At 35.5% G+C, this 24,542-nt stretch overlaps 1 protein-coding gene across 1 annotated transcript; it reads right to left on the reverse strand.

Annotated features, from left to right (window-relative positions):
- Positions 1-3,761: 3,761 nt before the first annotated feature.
- LOC115923148 lies at positions 3,762-10,984 on the reverse strand. Its single transcript, XM_030983445.1, has 3 exons — positions 9,576-10,984; positions 9,122-9,235; positions 3,762-8,744 (listed from the first exon to the last, which is right to left on the reverse strand). Exons 1-3 carry the CDS (start codon positions 10,020-10,022, stop codon positions 8,559-8,561), a joined length of 747 nt encoding a protein of 248 aa, XP_030839305.1. The 5' UTR covers positions 10,023-10,984; the 3' UTR covers positions 3,762-8,558.
- Between the last annotated feature and the right edge of the window lie 13,558 nt (positions 10,985-24,542).

Raw genomic sequence — 24,542 nt, forward strand, 5'->3', positions numbered from 1 at the left:
TTTTACTCATGATCATATCTTCATAACGGAAAGGCATTTCTCATTCATATTTATCACGATTAAGGTCAATATCTGTCCGGTCAATTTCAGGTCAGAAAACGCGCGCGCATGCGTACGTCCGCGCGTCACCGCGCGCGCAAAAAATAAAAATGCTCCAAATCGTCTCAAATTTTTTTGCATACGTTTCAGGCCATTTTAAGCATTTTGCAAAAAACGCGCGCACGCACATGCGCGCGCGTTTTCGCGCGTAATTGCTTTTTCCTACATAGAATCGCCAATTTTTTTCTGTCATCATATTTGACACATTTTTCCAAGCATTTTGATACCTTGTTCACCTTTTTCTGACCATTAATAACGGAATGAGCGTCCGTTTAAGATAATTTCCGTGCGTGCGAGCTCTTGTAATACATAGCATACATGGGCAAAAACATGCCATACAAAATCCATTGTAGCGCTTTAGGATGCAAAGTGAACCCAATTTTTTTCTCCATATTTTGATAGAGTATGAATTGGAAATATGATTTCATGTCTCATTTGACCCTCAATTAACTCATGACGTCATCATAATGGCCTCCCAACTCAAAATTTCAATTTGCATATTATGACGTCAGTATTTTTCTGGAAAATTGACTGTATCTCTGTAAATATTGATTGATTTTCTTCCAAATTTTGATATGATCTAGCTGAGACAATTTTCTACAAATGCAGTTGCCACAATATTTCATTTTGACAAAGGTATCATGGCGTATTTTTGCGATTAAAGGTGGCATGTCAATTTTTCACATTTTGCGTGTATTCTCTATGGGACATGACTTTTTCTCAAAACTGGATTCTACATCCTGTCTTTTGCGAGCAATATCTCCGTTTTTTTAGCTTTGTTTTCGCTGAGCTTTGAGTATGTTGTAGCTGAGACAATAAGCTATCATAAGTGTGCCCTTTATTTTTTGGTCAGATGCCGGGATCATGCTCATATTTCACTTACAAAGTGGGATTTGTAAATTCTATTTTCCGTTTACGTGTAATCTCTATGGGAAATGTTTTGGTATATCAGTAAGGCACTTGACTTCCGACCTCGAGGTCCCTGGTTCGAGTCCGGGCGTCTCCAACAATTTTTTTTTTCTTCACTTTTTTTTCTTTTTGACCTTTCACTCTACCATCTCCTTTGAATATTAAAACACGTACAATCGCAAATAATGTAATAAACAACCATATTTACTTTATTATTACCCTGTTATCACTTGATCCATTACTTTTTGCGTGTAATCCTTATGGGAGATGACTTTTTCTCAAATCTGGATTCTACATTCTTATCTTTTGCGAGCAATATCGCCGTTATTTCGGCTTGGTTTTTGTTGATTTTTGTGTATGTTGTAGCTGAGCCTATATGCTATCTAAATGTCCCCTCATTTTTTCAATCAGATGTCAGGATCACGCTCATGATCATCATCATGGTTATCATTATCATCATCATGACAATCATGATCATGATCAAGTAGTTTATTTTTGTTCTTTATTTTTATTTATTTGCACACTTTTTTGTTAACAGGATAACTCAAGATCAGTTTTTTTTCCATATTTTGATAGAGTATGAAACGGAGATATGATTTCATGTCTTATTTGACTCTCAATTAACTCATGACGTCATCCGAACTCAAAATTTCAATTTGCATATTATGACGTCAGCATATTTTTGAAAATCGATTGTATCTCTGTAAAAATTAATTGATTTTCTTCCTAATTTTAATATGTTCTAGCTGAGATAATTCTCTACAAATGCAGTCGACACGATATTTCATTTTGACAAAGGAATCATGGCGTATTTTTGCGATTAAAGGAGGCCTGTCAATTTTTCACATTTTTATATGACTTTTTTTTTCAAAACTGGATTCAATATTCCCCTCTTTCGCGAGCAATATCTTCATCGTTTTTTGGTCTATTTCCCCCACAATTTAAGCATGTTATAGCTGATAATATGAGCTATCTTAAGTGTGCCTTCCGTTTTTTGATCTGATGTTGAAATCATGTCGAAATTTTCAATTGAAAGTTGAAATAGCGACTATGCCAAGGCCGTTTGTCAGCTTTACATGTATTGTCTAAGGGACATATTTTGGTATATTGGTTAAAGCACTCGACTTCCATTCCGGTGTAATTTTTTTAAAAATTTGCTTTCGTTTCTTATCAGTGATTTTATCATCTTTTTCGACTACTATATCTCGATCTCTCTCTACGCTTTCACCCTCTCCCTCTCTTGCTCTGCCTCCCTCTTGATCTGCTCTAGCTGATGTCTCCCTCGATCTGTCTCTACTCTTTCACCGGCCAGCTCTCCTTTTCCCGCCTTTGGCTCCCGTTCTCCCTCTTATGTCGTATAGGATGTTCCTTAATTTCCTTTACCTCTTTCCTTTGCCCTTTGTATTCTTTTTTCACCCCTTCCAAGTAGCCTATATGCATTCTGATTTCTCTTTCATCCCTCGGTCCATCTCATGTATTTTTACATGACTACCCAGTCTCCTTCCGTCTCCTTATATCTCACCATGTTTCACTTTGATGACGTCATCACAGTGACAATTTTGATTGAATGCGACATGTCAGAATTTTCTTAGTTTGCGTGTCATGCCTATTGGAGGTGACTTTTTCTGAAATCTGCATTAGGACATTCTAGTCTTGTTTGAGCAATATCTCGATTATTTTTTCTCGATTTTCTGCAAGCTTCGAATATGTTGTAGCTGAGAAAATTCTCTACACTTAAGGTCACATTTTTTTTCTATAAATCAGATGTTGGGATCATGGCGATATTCCAACGACAAGATGTGAATTGAAAATCCTATTTTTCGTTTACGTGTAATGTCTATGTGGAGTAAGTTGGAATTCTAGACAACACCGACGCAAAGCCCCTGGACACCAGGTCGAGTTGTCCAGGGTGGGGTTCTTCGGGGGACAGCTCGACCAACTTTTTTTCTCCTCATGATTTCATGATCTAAAATCCCTCATCTTAGATAAATTTGTCATTTTATGTATTAAATATGCTTTTATAAACACCCACCCCTAACCTAACCATAACTCTAACCCGGCGATTGTACGCCTTCGGCTCGTCAAAAATATATTCTCGTTGCAAAAAATATCAGCTTTATTCTTTAGAACAGCTCTCAAAATACTCACAATTTCCATGTTCCCTGTCATGACTGCGTTAATTATAAAAGCATTAATACATAAAATGACAATTTTATCTACGATGAGTTATTGCCAGTTATTCACCCCATGTATACGCAATGTTTACGTCTCTAGCTCCCACGGACAAAGAATTGTTTACATGTCAATACATTTCTCTTTCTATATATCTATCTACTCACATCTCGCTTAATTCTTTCTCCTTTCTACTGCTTTGTTTCCCTTCCCTTCTCTTGCTCTATTTCTGTATCTCTCTTTCTACTCTTTCACCCTCTCCCTCTCTTGCTCTGCCTCCCTCTTTTTCTCTTGCTCTGTCTCTCGATCCTTTTCTCTACTCTTTCACCCTCCCCATTTTCAGCCTCTGGCTCTCGTTCTCCCTCTTTTATGTCTTTGGATGTTCCTTAATTTTTGTCAATAAAATCTATTCTTCCTATTTAAAGTCATCATCTTATTGAAAGTCATCATGACAACTTTTACCATAAACAAAAATATTCTTTTCAAAAATAATTCCTAGGTACTGAGCTTCCTTCTCACATTCCTAGATAAATACTTATAAAACAGTACGACATACACAAATCACTCAATTACTACATATCTCATGAAAATGTTTGGAACAAACTGTTTCAATTTTTACTGCACATAAATTATCATTTAAGCTTTATCAAGGTAAACCTTTAAAGTCAAACATAACATTCTTCATCTTATCAACCATTACATGATATCAGAAGATCATGACACAACATAGCTCATATCACTAAATACCAATCCTAGTCAATATACATATAGTTGTATATCCAGAAATCTCAGTTCTCAACCTATGGTTTAATCAACCAAGTTTTATAATGTACAATAAATAATATGACATTCTTACTTTTATCAAGTCATGAGACTTAGATACATTACATTTCTCTTGTATTTGAGTTGAAATCTGCACATGCAATTCTAAACGCAATTCTAAATGCAATTACTAAAACGTGTTTCCAATAATCTGATTTTTTGTTTTAAATGATATTATATAGCACCCGTACTTCAGAACGTTAATATCATGAAAAAGGTTGAGCATGGTTATAAGTCTACAAACACCTTTGAATAAAACCTTTGCTAAAAACAATGCCAACATAGCACAACAATATCATGCTGTGGGATAATTAGCATAAAAACAATCCATGTATAAATATGTATGACATATTCTGCACAAAGTTGAAAACCTATAACATGGCTATACGTCAATGTCCATATAGTTTGTATATAACCTGTTAATACAAAGTAGAGATTATCAAATGTTCACATCATCACCTGAAGACAATGTCTTTGACTCAAAATTAAACAATTATCCAGCATTAAAGAGCACAACCCATTGTGTTCAGCATCATTAAGCCCTCTCTGATATATTTAGAGACATAAGGTGGCTGTCTAATTATCATCTCTTTCTGTTTTTTCTGTTCAAAATGTAGTGAGTAATATTCCTGCACTTGCATAAACTACAATGCGTATATATTGCTGTAATATTTTCTTCTTCATATCAAACTTGTGTAGTGGATTTCATGAATTTCTACAAAACATATGCTCAGGATAATAATTTTGTATGTGCTATCATAGAAAGTTTGATGGGTATACATTTGTGGCTGGGAAGATCAATATAAAATAAATCTCAACATTACATAATCCTGGTAAATGCAATATGTATTCAACAAATGACATTAACAAAATATGTTATTAAACCGTGATACACATCCAATAATTTACAATGGTAGACAGACAAAAGAAATCCATGAGTATAGTGCATTTTACATTCTGCTCATATAATCTGCTGTAACATTATACTGAACCTTCACCGATACAAGCCGAAACCTGTAATCTTGGAGCATCATGCTCCATCTCATGATTCTCTTATTGTCAAACCTCTTCGCTTGAATATAGAAGAATGGTTTGTGGTCTGTGTGTACTTCAATTTAATACAAATAATATTTTAACTTTTTGATTGCTCGTACTATTGCTAAGCACTTTTTTTCTATTGTGTAATTTTCTTCCCATGGTAATGACTTGTTACTCGCATAAGCAATCAGGAATTCTTCTCCTGAATGTTACTGCATAAGCCCAGCACCCACATTTACCTTCAATATAAACTGATCCTCGGCATCTTCTGCAGAATCTTGACACACCTTCCTACTCTCTATACACAAATCAAAGCAGCCAGCCACTGACAAGTTAACCTTCTGCCTGAGAAATTATTTGTTGAGAAGATTAATGTGATATTTCTTAAGAACACCACTGACAATGTAGTCATAGTCATACTTTACGCCAGCACAGGGAATGGACCCTTCCATTTCAGCAACAACTTGTTCTGATCAGTGGGAAGCAAGATAAACCCTGATCTCCGTTATTAAATTTCCTGTTTCTAGCATTCATATCCTAATACTTCTTGTATTTTCCTGCGGCACCTTTTAAGGCTTCCTGGGCTAACCCCCATGACTTCACCAACTTCTCACGGAGCACTATGTCATATTCATACTCATCTTTCAACTCCGGTATTACACCATCATTTGTCCTCAATTCCCTTAACATATCAAAGACACTCGCCAAGACCCAGTCTTCACTAAACCAAGTTTTCTGAAATGGTAGAAATTTTGAAGATATTCAATACCTACACATGGTGATAAAAAAATGTAATATGAATGAAACATTTCCATTGTCACTGCTAATATTAAATATAATCAGTGTCTCCGTTACCTTTACTACTGCTATCACCTTCACCAGTATTGTTAGTAGGTGAAAAGCATTACCCTTATTCATCTTTCAGATAGATGTTATTACTGATCACTGGTTTTATGCTAATGTTATCGTATTCATTTAATCAACGTCTGAGGAAATTAATTTTTCAAAATATTTTTTGTACAAAGCAAATGAGATATGAGCTCGCATGTGATGTCACACAGTTTGCAATTTGTGCTTCACTGATTACAACTCCAACAATTTATAACTTTCTCATTTGTTTTTGATTTTCCTCAAAATTTCATTGATTTGTTTCTCTCATTTATCTGCTTTTATGAAGACCAACTTATTTTTGGGGTGGACTTCTCCTTTAACACTTTACATGTATGAAGATCAACTTATTTTCGGGTGAACTTGCCCTTTAACACTTTACATGTATATGTAAGCATCTTAAAAAATGCATATTTATAATTATATGGCTAACGTCATTTACTCCTTACTGTACTTGGGGGGGGGGTGGCGTAAGAGCCCCCCCCCCCCCTCCCCCCCCGCATTTTTGGAGATAGCGCCGCAACCGCTTGGAATTTTACATTGTTGTTCTTCGATTCTTTTCCTCAAGTCTTATGCACATTTTGATACCATTTTCATCGAATTTGGATACACCTGTCAGGTGTTACATAGCAATTAGTATGCGCATATCATCAAAAAGTGCTACAATTGCATATATACATGTACAAGCAGAAATGTGAATACAGGTAAATAGATGTATAAGTGGGAGATATGAATTGATATCAAATTGCTTTGATACGTTTCTCAAAGTAACTTGATGTATTCCAGAACAAAAGAATACATTAGAAATAAAATAATAGATCGAGGACTTAAAACCACAACTGTCTATGTCCAAATATGCCATTTGAGTAAAAATGCATTTAAAAGTTTGATTGCAAGCATAAAATCTGACAAAGTGTAGTAGTTATGTTTAATGCCATTAACTTATAAATAATACTTGGTCAAACATCATACATGGAAGCCATGACCTTTTGACCCTGTCAATGTCAGAAACTTAAAAAATGGGAGTGCCAAATACCATCCATGGAACTCTTCAGGAATGGCTAGGCTATTGCACAAGTTGATGAGATCCTTCTTCTTAAGGTTTAGGCTTTTTTAAATGCTTCTCTTGGTAGACAAGGTCCAGATTACGTGGAACTGATGATCTATCTTCTTGTAGTCATACAAGTAGTTATAGATGGTAGCAGATGGTGCTTTGCTCTTCCTTCCTGTATTGGAAGCTCTTTACATGTAGCCAGTTGAAGACGTGTCTATCTTCGTCTAGGCGTTTGTTATTCATGATCTGCTGTGAGAGATTTTTCAGATCATAAAAGTCTCCATGGCACATGTTTATGACCTTGTATGGAAGCCGACGTCTTAATTTGTGGAAAATGTTTTACCCAGTCATGCATTGTGAAGACATTGATGTTCTTTTTTTCTGTTTCAATAGCAGAATGCATGCTATTGCATTCCACGTGGGAATGCCCACTCTCCAGAAAATTGTGTGCGATGACTTTGAGATGTGTGTTCTGGATGGCATAGAGTAATGTTGCAGCGACATTCACTTTGCAAATCAAAAGAAGCAGAGACAAAAGTCCTCTTTCCAGCAACTACCTTGGCCTGGCATAGCTGCCAACACTTTGGAATTTTCAATTAGTAACATTTAAGTAAAACTGAATATCATGTGCGCGTAGCGCACATCACGAGCTTTCTTTGGAAAATCAGAGTCAAATTCCCTCATGTAGCAGGGTGTTGTTTGGCGAGCCTTAGTAATAAGGACACTTTTTAGAGTTTCGTTGCTCATGGACCCTCTGAAGTCAGTTTTGTTCTTTCGCACCTGACTGAAGACCCTTTCACATTCAGCATTGGTATGGGGTATGGTTAGAATCCCTTTTGCAAGTCTGTCATAGCACAGTTCACCAGAAACATTCTTTTCTGTCATCATACTTGTCCACTGCTTGTCAGTAGATTCCTCATTTTGCACTAAGTCCGGAAGCTGAGCAATTTGATAGATAAGGAACTGGTTCTCCAGAGCATCTAGGGCACTGTGCTTGTCTTCTTCTTCTTCCTGAAGCAACATGCAGGGGAACTTGTTGATGAAGAACTTTAGAGAAGTGAATTTGGCATCCTTCTGATATGCAATGTCAGCCACTTGCACATGGATGAGAACATCAGACTTCAATAGAAACTTACTTACAATGTAGTCACATGCCTTGGTGTAATATGAATGCACTGCTGCATAGAACTTATGGCAATCAGACTCATCTAAAGTGTTCACAATTTCTCTTGTTGCGCTTTTTATGACCATTTCAGATTCTTCACAAAGATTCTCCTTGTTCTTGTAGTCCAGAAGGGTCAAGTCTGTGGCTGCAATGATTGCTTGTGGAGCTACAAATTGGCTGTACAAGTCACGCAGTAGACTTTCTAGTATTCCTTTTAGCTTTTGTATCAGAGGACTTCTCGTCTGAAAGATGACATTTTTCTTGTGAAATGCAATGATGCTGTGGCTGATATTGGGTTTGAGTGCAATGAATTCAGAATTCTTTCCTGTCTTGTTTTATCTCTTACTGTCTGTCTTGTTTCTTTTTTTCCTCCACATCTTGTTTTTTCATTTCCAGTCATTTTACTAGAAATCATACTGGGATGACTGGAAGTTCCAGTCTTGAGCACTGTTGAGCCTGTTGCCTTGCCAACAACTTTCCCAGTCTTCTGCTTTTTTCTAGGTGTATCCGAAGCTTCCTCATTTGTCGTTTTTCCCGAGTAGTAGAGCTTGAAGATGCAGGTCTACTGTGTTGTGGCTGTGGTGTTTGAAGTTGAACCTGGGAGGTAGAGAAATTATTGATTACCATATGAGAAAGAAACAAGACTACTGACACAGTTTACAATTAAAAAGATACACTACATTTGAAATCTTGGCAGATGACTAGCATTATTGAATACATTTTTATATCTGTAAACTGAACAGCAGAGTGAAGATGATTGGAAGAGAAAGAGCTTACAAGTAAATGACCTAAAAATAAGAAGAAAAAATAAATGATGTAAAGGAACATATTTAACTGTCACCCTGTATATATCGTCCCTATTTTCACGAAGTGACGGTAGTGAGGAAAATCGTCACGCAAACTGTATGCAATTTTATTTCACTACCGTCACTTCGTGAAAACAGCGACGAATTATGATCAATTTTTGTACTCACTTGGGTCTGAGACTTGGCAGGTTTGCTCACATGTGGTGGATCTGCAGACACCTTCTTGGGAATGCAGAATGCTTGGAGTTGTGCAGTCATCTTGGTTTGGTGAGCAGGCTTTTTCTGCAGGACAAGACAAGCTTAAAAAAATTAATGCGATGCCTGCAACACTATTGATGACTTATTTATAAGCATGAAATTTAATTACACATTAAATTAAATTTTGCAATTACCATTTTGGTTCACGTAATATCCATTTTCGTATTTTTTTCAAACTATTTTAGAGTGTAAAATGATAATAACTGTTGCCAATTTGAGGAGTAAAAGCTGATTAATTCAAACATTTAGAAAGCTCTCTACTGCTAGGGTTAATCTATTCAAATCTGGTAATTTTAATGATGGCCATATTTAAATGGAATAAAAAGGAGTACATGCCTTGTAGTAATACATTTTCTAGCCTTACCTTCAGTTGAGATCCCTGAGCAGGTTCATTTTTCACAGCTGGAGTTGGCTTCTTTGGAACAAGTGAAGTCTGGACACTATTCTTGGTAGCCTTGGTCTGTTGAGTAGGCTTCTTCTGCTTTGTCTGTTGAGTAGGCGTCTTCTGCTCGGCTGACACTTCTCCTTCAAAAAAGAGGACTAGAGCTTGCCATTGTTGGATAAATCTTGGCAAGCATTGGCCCAAGCTCAGCCATCTCGTACAAGCATGTTTCAGAACTGCCTGCACTTCGTTCCCAATGAGCATCTGGAACTTCTTGAGATTCAATTTCCTGTTCACGCTGGCTTCCAGATAGTAGAACACATCAATAAGGAGCGAGTCAATTGAATATGGTAATGCAGATGACGCATCTTTGGCAGCAGAATCAATTAGATGATTGGGGCAACCAAGCACTGACACTTCCCGAGGCATGCCACAATTTGGTATGGTTTACTGTCGCTGACATTACTCCCATCAGTTGATATTGCAATTGGCCGTGCTTTCATGGCTGAAACGATCTGTCCTTGTTTATCTTTGGCCATTTCACGCACAAGACAAGATGTTTGGTCCTTGCACTGGTAAACTTCATAACCTCCTCAGAATTAGGAAAGGCTTTTTTCAACAATGGTCCCATGTGACTTGCAGCTGATAGAAGAATATTGTGCTCCAAATAAAATGATGTAAATAAGCACTCAGCTCTAGTTATATTAAAATCCTTGGAGGTTGACATCCATGATGTTATTTCTCGTGCTGACGATTCAGACTTGAAAGCAGTGATGTGTTGCTTTGATTTGCAATGAACAACAATGTCATTACAACCGCCATGCAAAATTGACAAATCTCGGCGACATTCCTTGCAAGTTGCATGATGTTTGCTCTTTCCTGATGATGCACCGAAGTCAAATTTATCAGCATATTTCTTGTTGTAAGCATGTCCTCTTTTGCACTCCATCTTATTCACAACGATTTTCTGTCTTACACGATGCAAGGAACTGCTTTGGCATCTTGAGCCTCTGTTTTTTGTACGAGATGGGTTTCCGTGAAATTCTCCTTCTGATCTCCAGACAACTGGTCATACTTCGTACATGTTGCACATTGGTCTTTTTTATTTATCATAACGTTTTTTCCGGGCAATGGTATGGTGTTGCTTGGCCACAATCAGTGAAATAGCTGCATAGGGAATCTTATCTGCTTAATGAGTAGAAAACTGCAAGTATTGCGCAATTCTTGATGAATGTACTTGAAACAGTCTGAACATCAAAGTAAAATGGCTAATGGACACATGGGAATAGACAGTTCTGAATAGACACAAAGTGAAATGAATATACAGTTCTTTGGTGGACATAACTGAATTTCACAAAAAATGGACATAGACAGTTCTGGCTTTAAGCCCTCTAGAAAAAATAAGAAATAAAAAACAATATAATACATATTAAAGAAAATAAAATGAAATTTGCATATTCAAAATTTATGCAAATTAACCTTTGCATTTTCAAATATCGACAGCCCCCCCCCCCCCCCCCCTGCAGTCAGGGGTTGCTCAAAATAGCCCAGGGCCAGTAGAATTTCAGAAATATGTTTGCTCTTTCATTAAAATTTAATGAGAAAATTGTAAAGCACAGTTTTTGTTGGGGTTGCAGGGGTTTACTCGTACATGTTTCTATGCGATTCCGTGTTTGTTTTTTGGGGGAAAAAAGATGAAAAATTGTATTTTAAGATCGTATTTCACTCTTATTATCATACTAAATATGATTTAATCGTACTGGTTGGCATCTCTGTATAACCCTCCAATTTTCATTAACTCAAACAACTTACATCATAGTGAATAACCTACTCAACTAAAACGCATTATCACTACCAAACAATCATCTTTCAGCGAATAACATTCCAGCATTGGGTCCCGATATTAGTATTCTTTCATTATCATTAACCTTCCCATTTTGATATTCCATATATAATATGATATCAACCTCTTCTTTACTTAAATACTTGCATGTCTCATTGTCACGTTCAAGCTTGATCTCTGATTTGAGTGTCTTCTTCAGAGTGATGGTTTCCACCGTGACGTACCTTGTCTCCTCCTCCAACCCAGTCAAAAAATGAGCACTTTGCAAGGTTCATGGAATGTTCCAACTTCAATATACGGATCAGGTCGACAATCCTTAATCTGGGAAGAAAAAGCATGGATGTATGATCTTGTTATCCATCCACCTATCAATCCAGTATTCTAAATGTGCACCATTGTTTTAGATTTCTCAAATATGATCTATAAGTTCGAAATACATGTACATGTCATGATGTGAGTGATGTTTAAAGATACTAAGGTTTGAAAGGCAAGGAGTGACAACACATAAATCCTTTAACTCATCACCTTAAGAAAAGGGTTTTTACCAACTTTACAACCTGCTTTCAATGTGATGTCCATGGCAGATGATATCATTGATAAGTGTACGGTAAGCCAACAAAATATTGACAACCCTTTTAAGAAGGAATAATATTCATATTCGTTTTTGCAAGAATGAAGACATGATAAATGAAAATGTTTAATTATCAACAAAATTAAGAAATTTACTTGTTTATTCTTCTCATTTTACTACTAATATTAAAAAGCAATCTTAACAGCTTCATGGTAACTATAATATGTAGGGATGACCTCTGTTTCCAATAAATCTAGTCCCTTGCTGTACACATGATCTATCAATGTTCCCTTCTCAGTAGTAGCATTAACAACATGCTGTTTGTAACCTTTATTACACATTAGCTTGTTTACCTGTAAAGAACCTTTAAACAAATCCTCATTAAAATCTCCCATCACAATACACCTAATGCTTGTTTTGTGTAATACATCTAGCAAATTGTCTAATGATTCACAGAATGATTTGATACTATATGATGGAGGTCGATAAACAACTGAAATCACAACAGAAACTGGTTTGGTGACAAGAATTGCAATAAACTCTAAGTTGTCGACAGATATGTCTAATCTACTTGAATATGTATTCTTGATATACATTGCAACACCTCCGTGCGATTGTTCTTTGAGTACATTTCCAACTCCAGAATTACAGTATGACAGATGTCGTGGCTGATGATAAAATCGAAAGTTATCTAAAACAACGTCACAGAGATCATCATCATTAATCCATGTTTCGGTCAAGCAAATACAATCTACATTCACAAATTGGCACTGGGATTTGAAATCAGTAAAATGCTGTTTTAATCCTTGTACATTTTGCATTACCAAAGAAAAGTTATAATCGTGAATATCTTCGGAAGTTTCATTCTCAATAAACGGCTTCATAATCTCAATGCGTTCTTTAATTTCTGGATTACAATATATACGTTTAGGATCGAAATGTTCTATCACAAGTCCAGATAACGAAGTAACGCGACTAAGCCCAACATATGCCTGTCCAGATTGAAATACATTTTTTAATGATACAACAGCTTTGTCTAATGTCGAACCTTGTACTTTATGAATTGTGCAAGCATAAGCAAGCTTAAGTGGAAATTGTTTTCTCACATATTTCTTACCAATGGATTCTTGAGACATTTCGATTGAATGAATACCAATATCGGCCTTCTCAAAATTAACTTTGATGCAAACTGGATTCAAATTTGTATGATCCGTTATTATTTCTGTTACATTTCCGAAACATCCATTTGTCAGGCCTTTACTAACATCAATGTTTTTGAGCAACATCACTCTAGCATTAACTGCAATCCACAGATAAGGAGGCAACTGGGTTTTCATCTTTGTATAAGGTTTTTCCCGTATTTGATTTCCTTTTTTAACATCTTTGTCCATGTCTTGTGCTTTTACGCATATCACATCTCCACATTTTTTATGCAATAATTTCTTGTTCCAAGCATCTACTTCATTGTTACATGCATAGATATGCAGAGCATTTTCACATTCTTCACCAGTCTCACAGGACTTGAGCATTGCTAGGTCTTCATCACAGAGAATCTCTTCCCCTTGTTTTACACGTAATCTATTTAAGAGAAAAGCAAATTGGGTATCGTCTTTTTGTCTCATAATGTCTTCAAGTTCTACTTTCTTGAAATTAGCATTCCACAATGCACCATTGAGTGTGTCTTTATATAAAGGAGTTCCTAAGACTGGAGGTAACTGATACATGTCTCCCACAGCAATAACTGAAACACCAGCAAAAGCAGTTTGATCTCGTGATTGTTTTATTTGTCGTAGGCGGCCGTGAATGTAAGACATCAACTTTTGATTTACCATTGATACTTCATCTATGATTAAAATTTGCAATTCAGCCAGCTTATTTCGAAGGACACTTATTTTCTCATCACTCAGAGGTTGATACAGTCTTTGTGCATTGATTGGAATAGAAAGAATACTATGTATAGTATGGCCATTGATATTGTATGCAGCTACTCCGGTTGGAGCCATTTTCAATACTGAGACATCATCAGGATGTGGCAACATTCGGGCTAGTATACGTGTTGCTTCATAGTAAAGACATTTGATCAAATGACTCTTTCCAGTACCAGCACCTCCAGTTAGAAACATATGAAACGGTTCGACCGATTTTCCATTTACTCTATCTAAACACCACTGTCGTATTTTGTAAAAAACACTCTGTTGCTTCTCATTCAAAGACCTCATCAAAGAATGTCCATCTTGTTTGGAAATTTTTACTGAACGTAGTTCAATGCTATAGTCATCTTTTTTCGGTTCATTCTTTAAATCTGGGATATCAAGATCTCCATCACAATCTTCGACATCTACATTTTCTTTGGGATGTTCAAGTCGCTCTACTTCCTTTTCCGGACATAAAAGACCCCATGCATCTTCGTGTGGACCAAATTTGTCAAGATGCTCCTGTGCATGATCAATTGCATCGGCATTCATTTCAAACTTCTTTCGGTTAGTACAGACAATTGACCAGACTTTCTCCAATTCACGTCCACATATTTTCACAGAACCTGTCTCGTAGAACTCTTCATGTGTTTCAAATGTTGGGGGCTTTAATTGTCCATCTTCAAAATATGGCAGAAAGAGTTGCAAAATGCTCAAATAATATTTTTCGGGTGAGATGATGGGTGAGAATCGGGGATATCTTACAACTGCATCTCCCGTACGAGTACGCTTCTGAATATATCCCAGATCGTTATCTAATTTAAAGACATTTTTACTTCTTGTACTTGGCGTTTGGGATGCAGTTAAGATTCTATACTGAGAACAAAACGTTGCAAGACACATATCACTGAATTCTGCGTTTTTAGGTCGAGCTTTGTATCTGTCGAGCTTGCTAGGCATCCAAACATTCTCATCATCATCATTATCGTTATCTGGTCTGCTCTTTATAACGCTTAATGGTAAACTCATTCTGACAGGGTCGGGTCCAACAGGAATGAATTCCACTTTCCTAGAAGATTCTTTCAATCTGAGACTGCAAACACGATAGACGCTTTCTTGAGCAGACACTTCACGATTTTGCATGTACACCTGGCCAAGTTTTTTCATGCTTTCCTTTGCGTTCTCATTTCCCTCTTTCATTTCTGATAGTGTATGACTCAATAGCATTCCGATTTCTCGTTCAGCTTTTGACATGTAGGATACAATATAAGCCACGCATGCAAATACATTTGTTACAAACTGCAAATCCATGTTGGCATTCCAGCTTCTTAGTAGACTTGGATTAAACTGATTCACCCATACATCTTGTATTTCTCTTTTGATGATTATACTTTGTTGTGATGCTAATTCATTATGTGCATTCTCAAATTGATTTTGTGTAATGCCAAGCTTTTCAAAGAGATGGTTTACACTGTTGTACTCGATTCCATTGGATAATGCATCTTTAACTGACTTCAACAATTTCTCTGCATCATCTTTAATCTTTGTAGAAGCTTTAATTTGATCATTGTCCTTTCCCTTATTTTGCACTTTCCCACAATCTTTAGCTGGAATCTCTTCAACAGGTGTTACAATGAATGTTTTTTCAGATGGTGGTCTTGGGAAATTAAATCTACACGCTTTTCCCGTTTTTGTGCAAGATTTAGAATGTTTCTTACTGTGTTGTTGGACCTTGCTTACTATTTCATGTAGTTCTCGATCTTCCTTTTCATCCGGTTTCTGGCAAGAAATGTATTTATCTACAAATTGTACGACATCATCATCTTTATCGATACCCAACTGTGGAGCATTTTCAACCCAGAACAAGGCATGAATGTGAGGGGAACCACGGGCTTGATACTCTACTCTCCAAAATGAATCAACTACTTTACCAATCGGTGCAGCGGGAGATAAAATAACTCTCTTCATAAAAGTGTGAAATCTTTTATCAAACATTCTGGCAACTGTTACTGGATTTGATCTTAAAAGATTACATTTTTCTGTATAGTCTAATTCACTCGATTCCCTGGTGTCTCCTTTTTGTCTAAGCAATGTATTCATTAATTCTGGCCATCTCATATCGGCAGATGAGAAAGAAGCAAACCATGTCGGCTTTCCAAGCTGTCGTACCATTGCGAGAACATCTTTTTGTGTCTTTTGCCAGAATGGAGGTGTTCCACGAATTTGCTTTAAAAATTTATAGCCCTTGTCTGATTTTAGTATTTTTTTAACTTTCTCTGCATCTTTCAAATCTGAGGCAGTTATTGAAGACGAATCATCTTTTTTGTTTGGACTTTGCCTTAAAGCGATAGAAACTTGTGATATAACCTGTTGAATTTCATAAATATATTGTGCATAAAAGATGTAATCTGTATTCTGAGCAAATCTATTGTCCACGTGCATCAGTCGGTTATGCAGATAACGTCCTAATGTTATTTTTTCATCTCTTCTATCATGGAATGTTGGTTGACCTTTAGGAAATAACACTGGGAAACATTTGGCCTCATTGCTTTCATCTTGTAGAATTGATACAGGGCTTCTTCCTTCACAAGGAGCACAACATATTATGTCTTCAAAATACTGATCTAATATTTCCTGTCCAATATCTACCGGCTGGAGACATGAGTCTAACTGAATACCGCGTAAGCGTTCTTCCATATCGTCTTCAGTGTTGTTGTCATCTATTTTTTGTTGTAGTTTACTGTTGTCTTGCATGTTTTCATTAGCATTTTTGTCTTTGGACAAAATGTAATCAATTTGTTCTTCCATTTCCTTCCAATATTTTGCCAAACGAGCTTTACCACCAATTTCCACTGCTTCTTCCTTTTCATTATCTTTTTCATTTCGTTCAAGTGAGTTTTCCCATTTATCATTTACTGCAACATCAAAATACCACTTATTATTTGCTTTTAAATACTGCAGAGCATTGAGCAAGTTAGATTTATCTACAAATTTGTACTCATAATAGCTTTTGTACGACAATTTTCGTTTGAGTTTAACACGGATCAATTGATCTTCAGTCTGTGGTCTTGGCAACATATCTACTGTTTCATAAGTGTTTGAAGGCACGCACACGACTGGGCCATGGACTCCATTTTGACCACCTTTAGGCAAGGCCATTAACTTCATGAAAGGGATATTCAATGCAATCAAATGCTGTTCTAAATTGTTCAGATTGGCAAGTTCTTCTGGAACTTCATGTAGTTGTAAATTGTTCATGTTTGCTTCTGCAGGTACTTTTCCAGCTTGCAATTTTCTATGACAGGTAAAGCATATCCAAAGTGTCGATCTGGCTGACTGGCCTATTAAACATTTTGACCGGCATTCTGAATTGCAAACATGCAAATATTCTTCACTTATGCACGTGTGAATTTTATAATTACTCTTTTTACATTTCAATACCTGGTTCTCAAAGAGAAGTTTTAAGCATACACAGCACACATATTCTGGGCCATGAGAAATTATCTTTCTAAATTCTTCAAGTACAATATCAAACTCGGACAATTTTACCGTTCGAAGTACAGACCTTTTTCGATTTTGTTTTATTACATTTTGCCTATATTTTTCAATTCTTTTATATTTCATTTTTAAGCTCATCAATTTCTTTTCCTTAAATTCGTTGCCTTTATATCTAATTTTGGACAATGTTTTCATATTTGCCTTTTTTGTATGTTTAAATTGTTGATCGTTGTGATATAATTTCTTCATTTGTTTTTTCATGATATCTTGTTGTTTTTCCTTAAAATTTTCATCGTTCAAATATTTACTTCTTAATTTGCTTTTGTGAATTCGTTTAAATAGTTCATCATGCTGGTATTTACTTCTTATTCTACTCTTGTGCATTCGTTTAAATAGTTCATCATGCTGGTATTTACTTCTTATTCTACTCTTGTGCATTCGTTTAAATAGTTCATCATGCTGGTATTTACTTCTTATTCTACTCTTGTGCATTCGTTTAAATAGTTCATCGTTCCAATATTTATTTTTCATTTTAGTCCTCATAGCTGTTTTAACATTTTCTTTAAATCCTTCATTTCTCAAATATTTTTGTTTATTTCTATACAAAATTTTCTTTTTATAACATAAATCAGAATGATATTTGGTTTTCATAATATTTAGCTGTATGTTCCTGAAATTTGAATCCTCTTTATACATTTCTTTTTGCCTTTGTTTCACATAAGCTCCTTGCTTTATTTTGTGTGATAAATTAGTGTTGTAATTCTCTTTTTGTCTTTGTTTTACTTCATTTATTTTTTCCATGTTATAGGTTAAATCATTTTGATATTTATTCTTCGATTTAATTTTCCTCATTTGCGCATTGTGAAGACACTTTTCCTTTTTCTTAATTATTTCATCTTTGGTCAAGGCTCGTTTTTCTCTCATAAGCTGTCTACTGCGCTCCCTTCTTTGATTAGAACTTTGTCTGTGTTTACGTTTTTTCTTTCCATGGTCTACATTTCCAACATGAACTTCTCCAATTATTATTAATTCATCATTACTATCAGCACATTCGCTTGCATCAATTCTTAAGCTGTCGTTCTCATTCATTTTTACCAATTTGGTTTTTCGAACTTCATTACCAAGGTCAACATCGACTTTTGCATCATTTTCAATGTTACTCAATTTTCGTTTTCTGCTTAAGATAGAGTTGGAATTCTGAACTTTGTTCACTAAATTTAATCTATCAGAGTCATTCCCGCATTTAGTACAATTTTTGAAATCTCCATTTTGTTCATTTACATATTCTGTCTTGATAGAGTCATTTCTTTTCAAAAGACAACTTTTATTCAGCGGTGGTTCTTTTAGTTTCGTTAAGGTAATTGTCACACTCTTCAGTTTTAATTCCTGACCGTTATAATGTACATCATGACTGATCGTTTCATTTGCTTTTTCAGGGAAGAGAAATACATTTGGGTTATCAATCATCTTTTGTGGGGAAACACTCTCATCCAATATTTGAACTTCATCAAAGCTTTCACAATGTATGGAACATCCAGAGCTTCCAGACTGACTTTCACTGTGTGTATTTGACGAAGGAATTGGATTACAAACAAAATCCTGTAACTGTGGATAGCCTTTCAAGGTTTCATTCTTACCGGAAGTTGCTTTAGCACATACACTAGTTACTTCATATTCGGTGTGCAGGGGGCATCCCATTGATTTTGCTAACCTCATGCAATGCTTGTACACACCTTGCCAGCTTTGAGTACGAAGTACAACACTGTGTCCGTTACAAATCAGGAAACCTCGACTGCTTCTGGAATGTGAATCAAATATAAAAAAACCATCTTGACCAGATAATACAATGAAAGTACTTCTAGCAAATGTCACAAAACATGCATCAGAATCAGTACAGAGTTCTTTTTCGAGTGCTTGCTTCAATGTCATCGAAAGAGACTGGGCCAATATCAATTCATCTCCATCTAACAATCCAGTGACTGGTTCACGGCATACTATGTTAAACAATTCATTGTACGCATCCAAATATTCAAATAGATCAGATATCAATAAGTATTGGTTGTCGAGTGAAGTGGATCGCCGTATGTAACAATATAATTCATTACCGTTATTCAAAATCCTGTCTAGATCTGTACTTTTCCAATCATTGGCATTTTTTACCTTGCTATACAACAGTGCAGAAAGTGAATTGGTAACACACTGCTTTCCACTTAAGTCACCAAATCTTGTATCCCCTTGATTGAATGTCCCTTGGGCAACCAGCGTTATTTGTGTATCAACTCTCGTGCATTTGTCTTTGTGATCACTTTCAAGGGTTTCGTCCTTGGTGTTACGTTCGTTGTGAACGACTGATTTAGACTGATTACTTGCACACTGTTCATATGTCATGTCAAAAAGATTTGCAGTACCTTTTCTCTCATCGTGATTTATCGTACCAGTTTCCAACGTGAGCCTACGTTTTTTTCCCTTTGGATCAACATGGTTTTGAAATGTTTCAGGAGACTTATCCACTACTTCATCAATTTCTTCCTCTATCTGACACTTGGATCTACACTTCTTGAACACATGCTTTACTTTAACATCAGCCTGAATTGATGGACATGGCAAAGTTCTCTTTGTTGTTCTTGTCTGTTCTAATGAATTGAAATTGACAAAATCTACAGATTCAACAACATTAAAATGAACATTTCCTGTGTACAGTATATAAATTCCCTTATCAGATGTAACAATATTGATTCTTCCAGGTTTCTTTGCAGAGTACAATTGCCAACATGGTACTTGGTCATTGTATGAATAAATATCAGTATCGATTAAATTTGCTAAAGCGCTAATTTCAGTGTCTGTAGCCCACGTTCCGTCTTCCTTTATTCTACGTTTCAAAACATATTCTCTGACTGTTCTATATTCTTGCCTCAATGTATTACTAAACATGTCCTTGGTTTGCAATAAATGTTTCACAGTGGCATTTCTTAAAATTGCATGATTACGCTCAGTTCCAGAAATTACATAGGAAATTGCACGAAAGAAACAATTGCCATCACCAGTAATTTGTTTACTCTGTAAAGGAACTCCAATAGAGCTATTTCTATCTAACCTTGAATCACAGCCTTTGCCTATATATCTGATATTCAGTTTTGAACAAATGTTCTGTTTGTCATTATTCTGGAGGGGTACAAATTTGAAATCTTTATCTGGTCTATCACGTAATCCAAGATCTGCTACAAATTCAACTTCTGTTTCTGTTTCATCAGTACATGTGTACATATTAGCATCTATTGCCTTTTCAATGTCTTCATCTTTGATATTTGAATCTGAAGAAGATTCTAAAGGATTCCTTGAATGAGCATGATCATTAAATGACATATCAGTATCATTGTCTGTACCATCTTTTACTGTATCAAAGCTTCTATTCTTCAGGTCATTGTCATACACTGCATCTTCTTGTACACCATCTGAAACATCTGAAAAATCATTTTTCATCATATCATCATTTTCCAATACCGATTCACAGACATTGTCTACTGGTTCATTTATGGGCATATCTTTTGGTCTATCACAAACATTCAAAGGCATATTGCGTTGTGGTAAAACACTTCTATCGAATAAATCACATCCAGGACTTGTGTCTGTATCACTATCAGATTCTATACAATTTCTTGCACACGAACGTTTCACTGGTATATGAACATCACTGCCACTATCATCGTCCGTTTCAATTTCCCCATTTTCATCAAAATTTGATTTCAACAGATTATTCTTTGAATCGTCCTGCACAACTCCATCTGAACCTTTGTTGTCTTTCATATTGCAAATATGCTGGTCTGAGTGTTCATCATTTTTACATGTATTTGGATCAAGTCCTTGGTCACTTGCATTCATAGATTTCTTTGTATCCAGCTTCTCATTCTTTACTGCTAATTCTATTCCTTCATCTTTGTCAAATCTAATCTCTGATTTATCAGAAGAGTGATTTCCATCAGTGCCTTTTTTCCCGGCTTTGGAAGACTGACCTTTCTTGTTCCTTGCTCGACCTTTCTTGTTCTTTGCTTCTTTTTTCTTGCCACCAGCATGAACTCTGTACTTTCGCAAATCCTTGATCTGTTCAAAAAGATTACAAGTACATACATCGATATCAACACATGTATCTGTTCTAGATTGAGTTGGCAAATTGCTTGCTATGTCTGCCCAGGATCGTGTTTGTGCCGTTTCACTTTGCACACACATGTCATTATACAACTTCATTGCATGTGGGGACTGCACACTGTAGGCATATAAACCTAAAAGAGTTTCTGTGTAAGATTGAACACTGATATCTTTTTTCTCGGATTTCACCTTCTTTTCTTTACAATCAACTTTCTTTCGGTCTTCCTTTTTTTTCCTGCTATGGCTTTCATAGAATGTCTTCATTGCTTTGCCGATGTAAGTTACACCAGGTTCTAAGACTTTGCCATTCACTGATTTTCTTCTGATTTTCCTGTCTGTTTGATGATCATCTATTGATTTGGGATACAATTTTCTTGATTTTAGTTTCTCCACCCATTTCGTCTTCCTTGATTTCACAATTACCCAGTCATCCTCAAATTTTTCATTTTGCATCTCTTCGTGTTCTATTTGGGATGGATTTTCCATAGCCAAAGGATTATGTCTATCAGACTCATTTGTTTGCCTGTCAGTTATATGATGTTGTGTTCCTCTCAATCGATTGGTTTTCTTTCCCTTTTTACCATACCTCTTCTTTGATCTGCCACATTTTCTTTTGTTGGTCGTACTTGATAGGGTCCTTGATTGGTTCAAATCCAAGTAACAGTGTTCATCATGATCACCAAGAAGTTCGTATCTATTGAAATGAGAAGGGATGCATACTTGATCAAACATGCGATGAGCCATGTTGTTATTGCCACAAAATGAACAAATCCAGATCAATGTCAGGTCACTCAGTCTGTCTTCACAAGGGAATCCCATACATGTCACATGAAAATGCTTACTACAACAGTCACATCTTGCATCACTTTCATTTTCTTTGATTTCATTGTTACAGATACAGCATTCATTAAGATCTGGGTTGGTCACCAATGCACAACTAGTCAGTATATTCATGATTTCATCAAGTGTTTTCTTAAATTCAATTGTATCCATCATGGTAAATTTTGCTTATATACTTGCAACAGTTCTGGTTAATAATTACAAGTCTACAATTAACGGTTCTGTAACTTTGATATATAATGTTCTGTATATATTCCTTACTCCAATAGTCTTTTATTTAAATATTCCTATTGTGAATTATGAAAAACTAATCCTTACTGATATTAAACTCTATGGTATTTCAATAGCCTAGCTTTATATACACTAGCTTGTACTGTGTTAAGGAGCTATAATGTTTTTGTCTCAAGATGGCGTTTTTTATTAAAATTATGAGTAGGTCATTAATAGCCTAAATGTATTGTAGGCCTATATAAGTTCCCAAATTGCTAATTTCTTTGTTACTCTCTCTCTGCAAACAGGTTCACTTTATATCCTGATCAAAATATCTTTCTTATTCTTTCTCAAATCAATCAACCTCACTTATATTTCTAAAACTATATATTTATCCTGACCCAATCTTCTTTCTTACTCTCTCTACAATCAAGCTTACTTTTATTTTTAAAATTCTGAACACTATATATCGAAGGATTTCTTTCCTTTTCTCTTTACAATCAACAACGCTCACTTTTCTAGGACTCTATATATTGACACAAATTTTGTGTGATTATGGTCTTATCAAGTTCTAGGAATTAGAATTAAATTGCTTTCTCGCTATTGTTCTTCTTTTTATTTCAGTTTGTTTTTAATTCCTTTTAGAAACTGCCAAATATTTCTTTCTAATTTACAGTAATTATGTCTTCTAAAATGGCAATACAGTCTTTCAAACTTGCAATATTGCCTTCTTCACACTATTTTGTTCAATCTTCTTTATTCTTTGCTGTGTATACGCTCTTTTTACTTTCCCAAGATTACTAATACTACTGTTTTGAATTCTAATAGAGGTCTTATCAAGTTCTAGGAATTAGAATTAGATTGCTTTTTCTCTATTGTTCTTCTTTTTATTTCACTTTGCTTTTAATTCCTTCTAGAAACTGCCCAGATTTTTTTTCTAATTGACAGCAATTTTGTCTTCTAAAATACAGTCCTTAAAACTTCCAATATTATCTTCAACGACTACTTTCCAATCTACTTTACTCTTTAAAATGTATACCTCTTTTTTTCTTTCCCAAGATTTACAATATTACTGCTTTCAACTGTAATTATGGTCTTATCAAGTTCCAGGAATTAGAATTAGATTCCTGTTCCTCTATTATTCTTCTTTTATTATTGCAGTTTACTTTTAATTCCTTCTAGAAACTGCTAATAATTTCTTTGTAATTGACAATAATTATGTCTTCTAAAATGGCAATACAGTCCTTCAAACTTCCAATATTTATCTTGAACGACTACTTTTCCAATCTACTTTACTCTTTAAAATGTATACCTCTTTTTTTTCTTTCCCAAGATTTACAATATTACTGCTTTCAACTGTAAGTATGGTCTTATCAAGTTCCAGGAATTAGAGTTAGATTCCTTTCCCTCTATTGTTCTTCTTTTTATTTCAGTTTACTTTTAATTCCTTCTAGAAACTACCAATAATTTCTTTATAATTGACAATAATTATGTCTTCTAAAAATGGCAATACAATCTTTAGAAATATTCTGTTCCAGTTTTGATTCGATTCAAGATTTCCAGATTCAAGTTTCATTCAGTATGTATGTTTCAGATTCAAGGTTCAAGATAGTTCAAGTTCAAGTGCTAGTTCAAATACAAGTTCAAGTGCAAGTTCTTTGGAAGTTCTTTAGTTCAAAATAGTTCAAGATAGTTCAAAATAGTTCAAGATAGTTCAAGATAGTTCAAGATAGTTCAAGATAGTTCAAGATAGTTCAAGTGCAAGTTCAAGTGTAAGTTCAAGTGCAAGTTCAAGTGCAAGTTCAAGTGTAAGTTCAAGTGTAAGTTCAAGTGCAAGTTCAAGTTCTTTGGAGAGTTCTTTGGAGAGTTCTTTGGAGAGTTCTTTGGAGAGTTCTTTGGAGAGTTCTTTGGAGAGTTCTTTGGAGAGTTCT

This window comes from Strongylocentrotus purpuratus, unplaced genomic scaffold (assembly GCF_000002235.5).
Source record: "Strongylocentrotus purpuratus isolate Spur 01 unplaced genomic scaffold, Spur_5.0 spur5_contig_29, whole genome shotgun sequence".
NCBI lineage: Eukaryota > Metazoa > Echinodermata > Echinoidea > Camarodonta > Strongylocentrotidae > Strongylocentrotus > Strongylocentrotus purpuratus.

What these genes read in the sequence shown, in the direction of transcription:
- LOC115923148 (XM_030983445.1), bottom strand. Translation starts at nt 10,022, where the DNA reads ATGCCTCGGGAAGTGTCAGTGCTTGGTTGCCCCAATCATCTAATTGAT. An exon ending in CTCAGGGATCTCAACTGAAG is followed by an intron (nt 9,236 to 9,575) that starts GTAAGGCTAGAA and finishes CTTGTCCTGCAG; the next exon opens with AAAAAGCCTGCTCACCAAAC. An exon ending in CTGCCAAGTCTCAGACCCAA is followed by an intron (nt 8,745 to 9,121) that starts GTGAGTACAAAA and finishes TCTACCTCCCAG; the next exon opens with GTTCAACTTCAAACACCACA.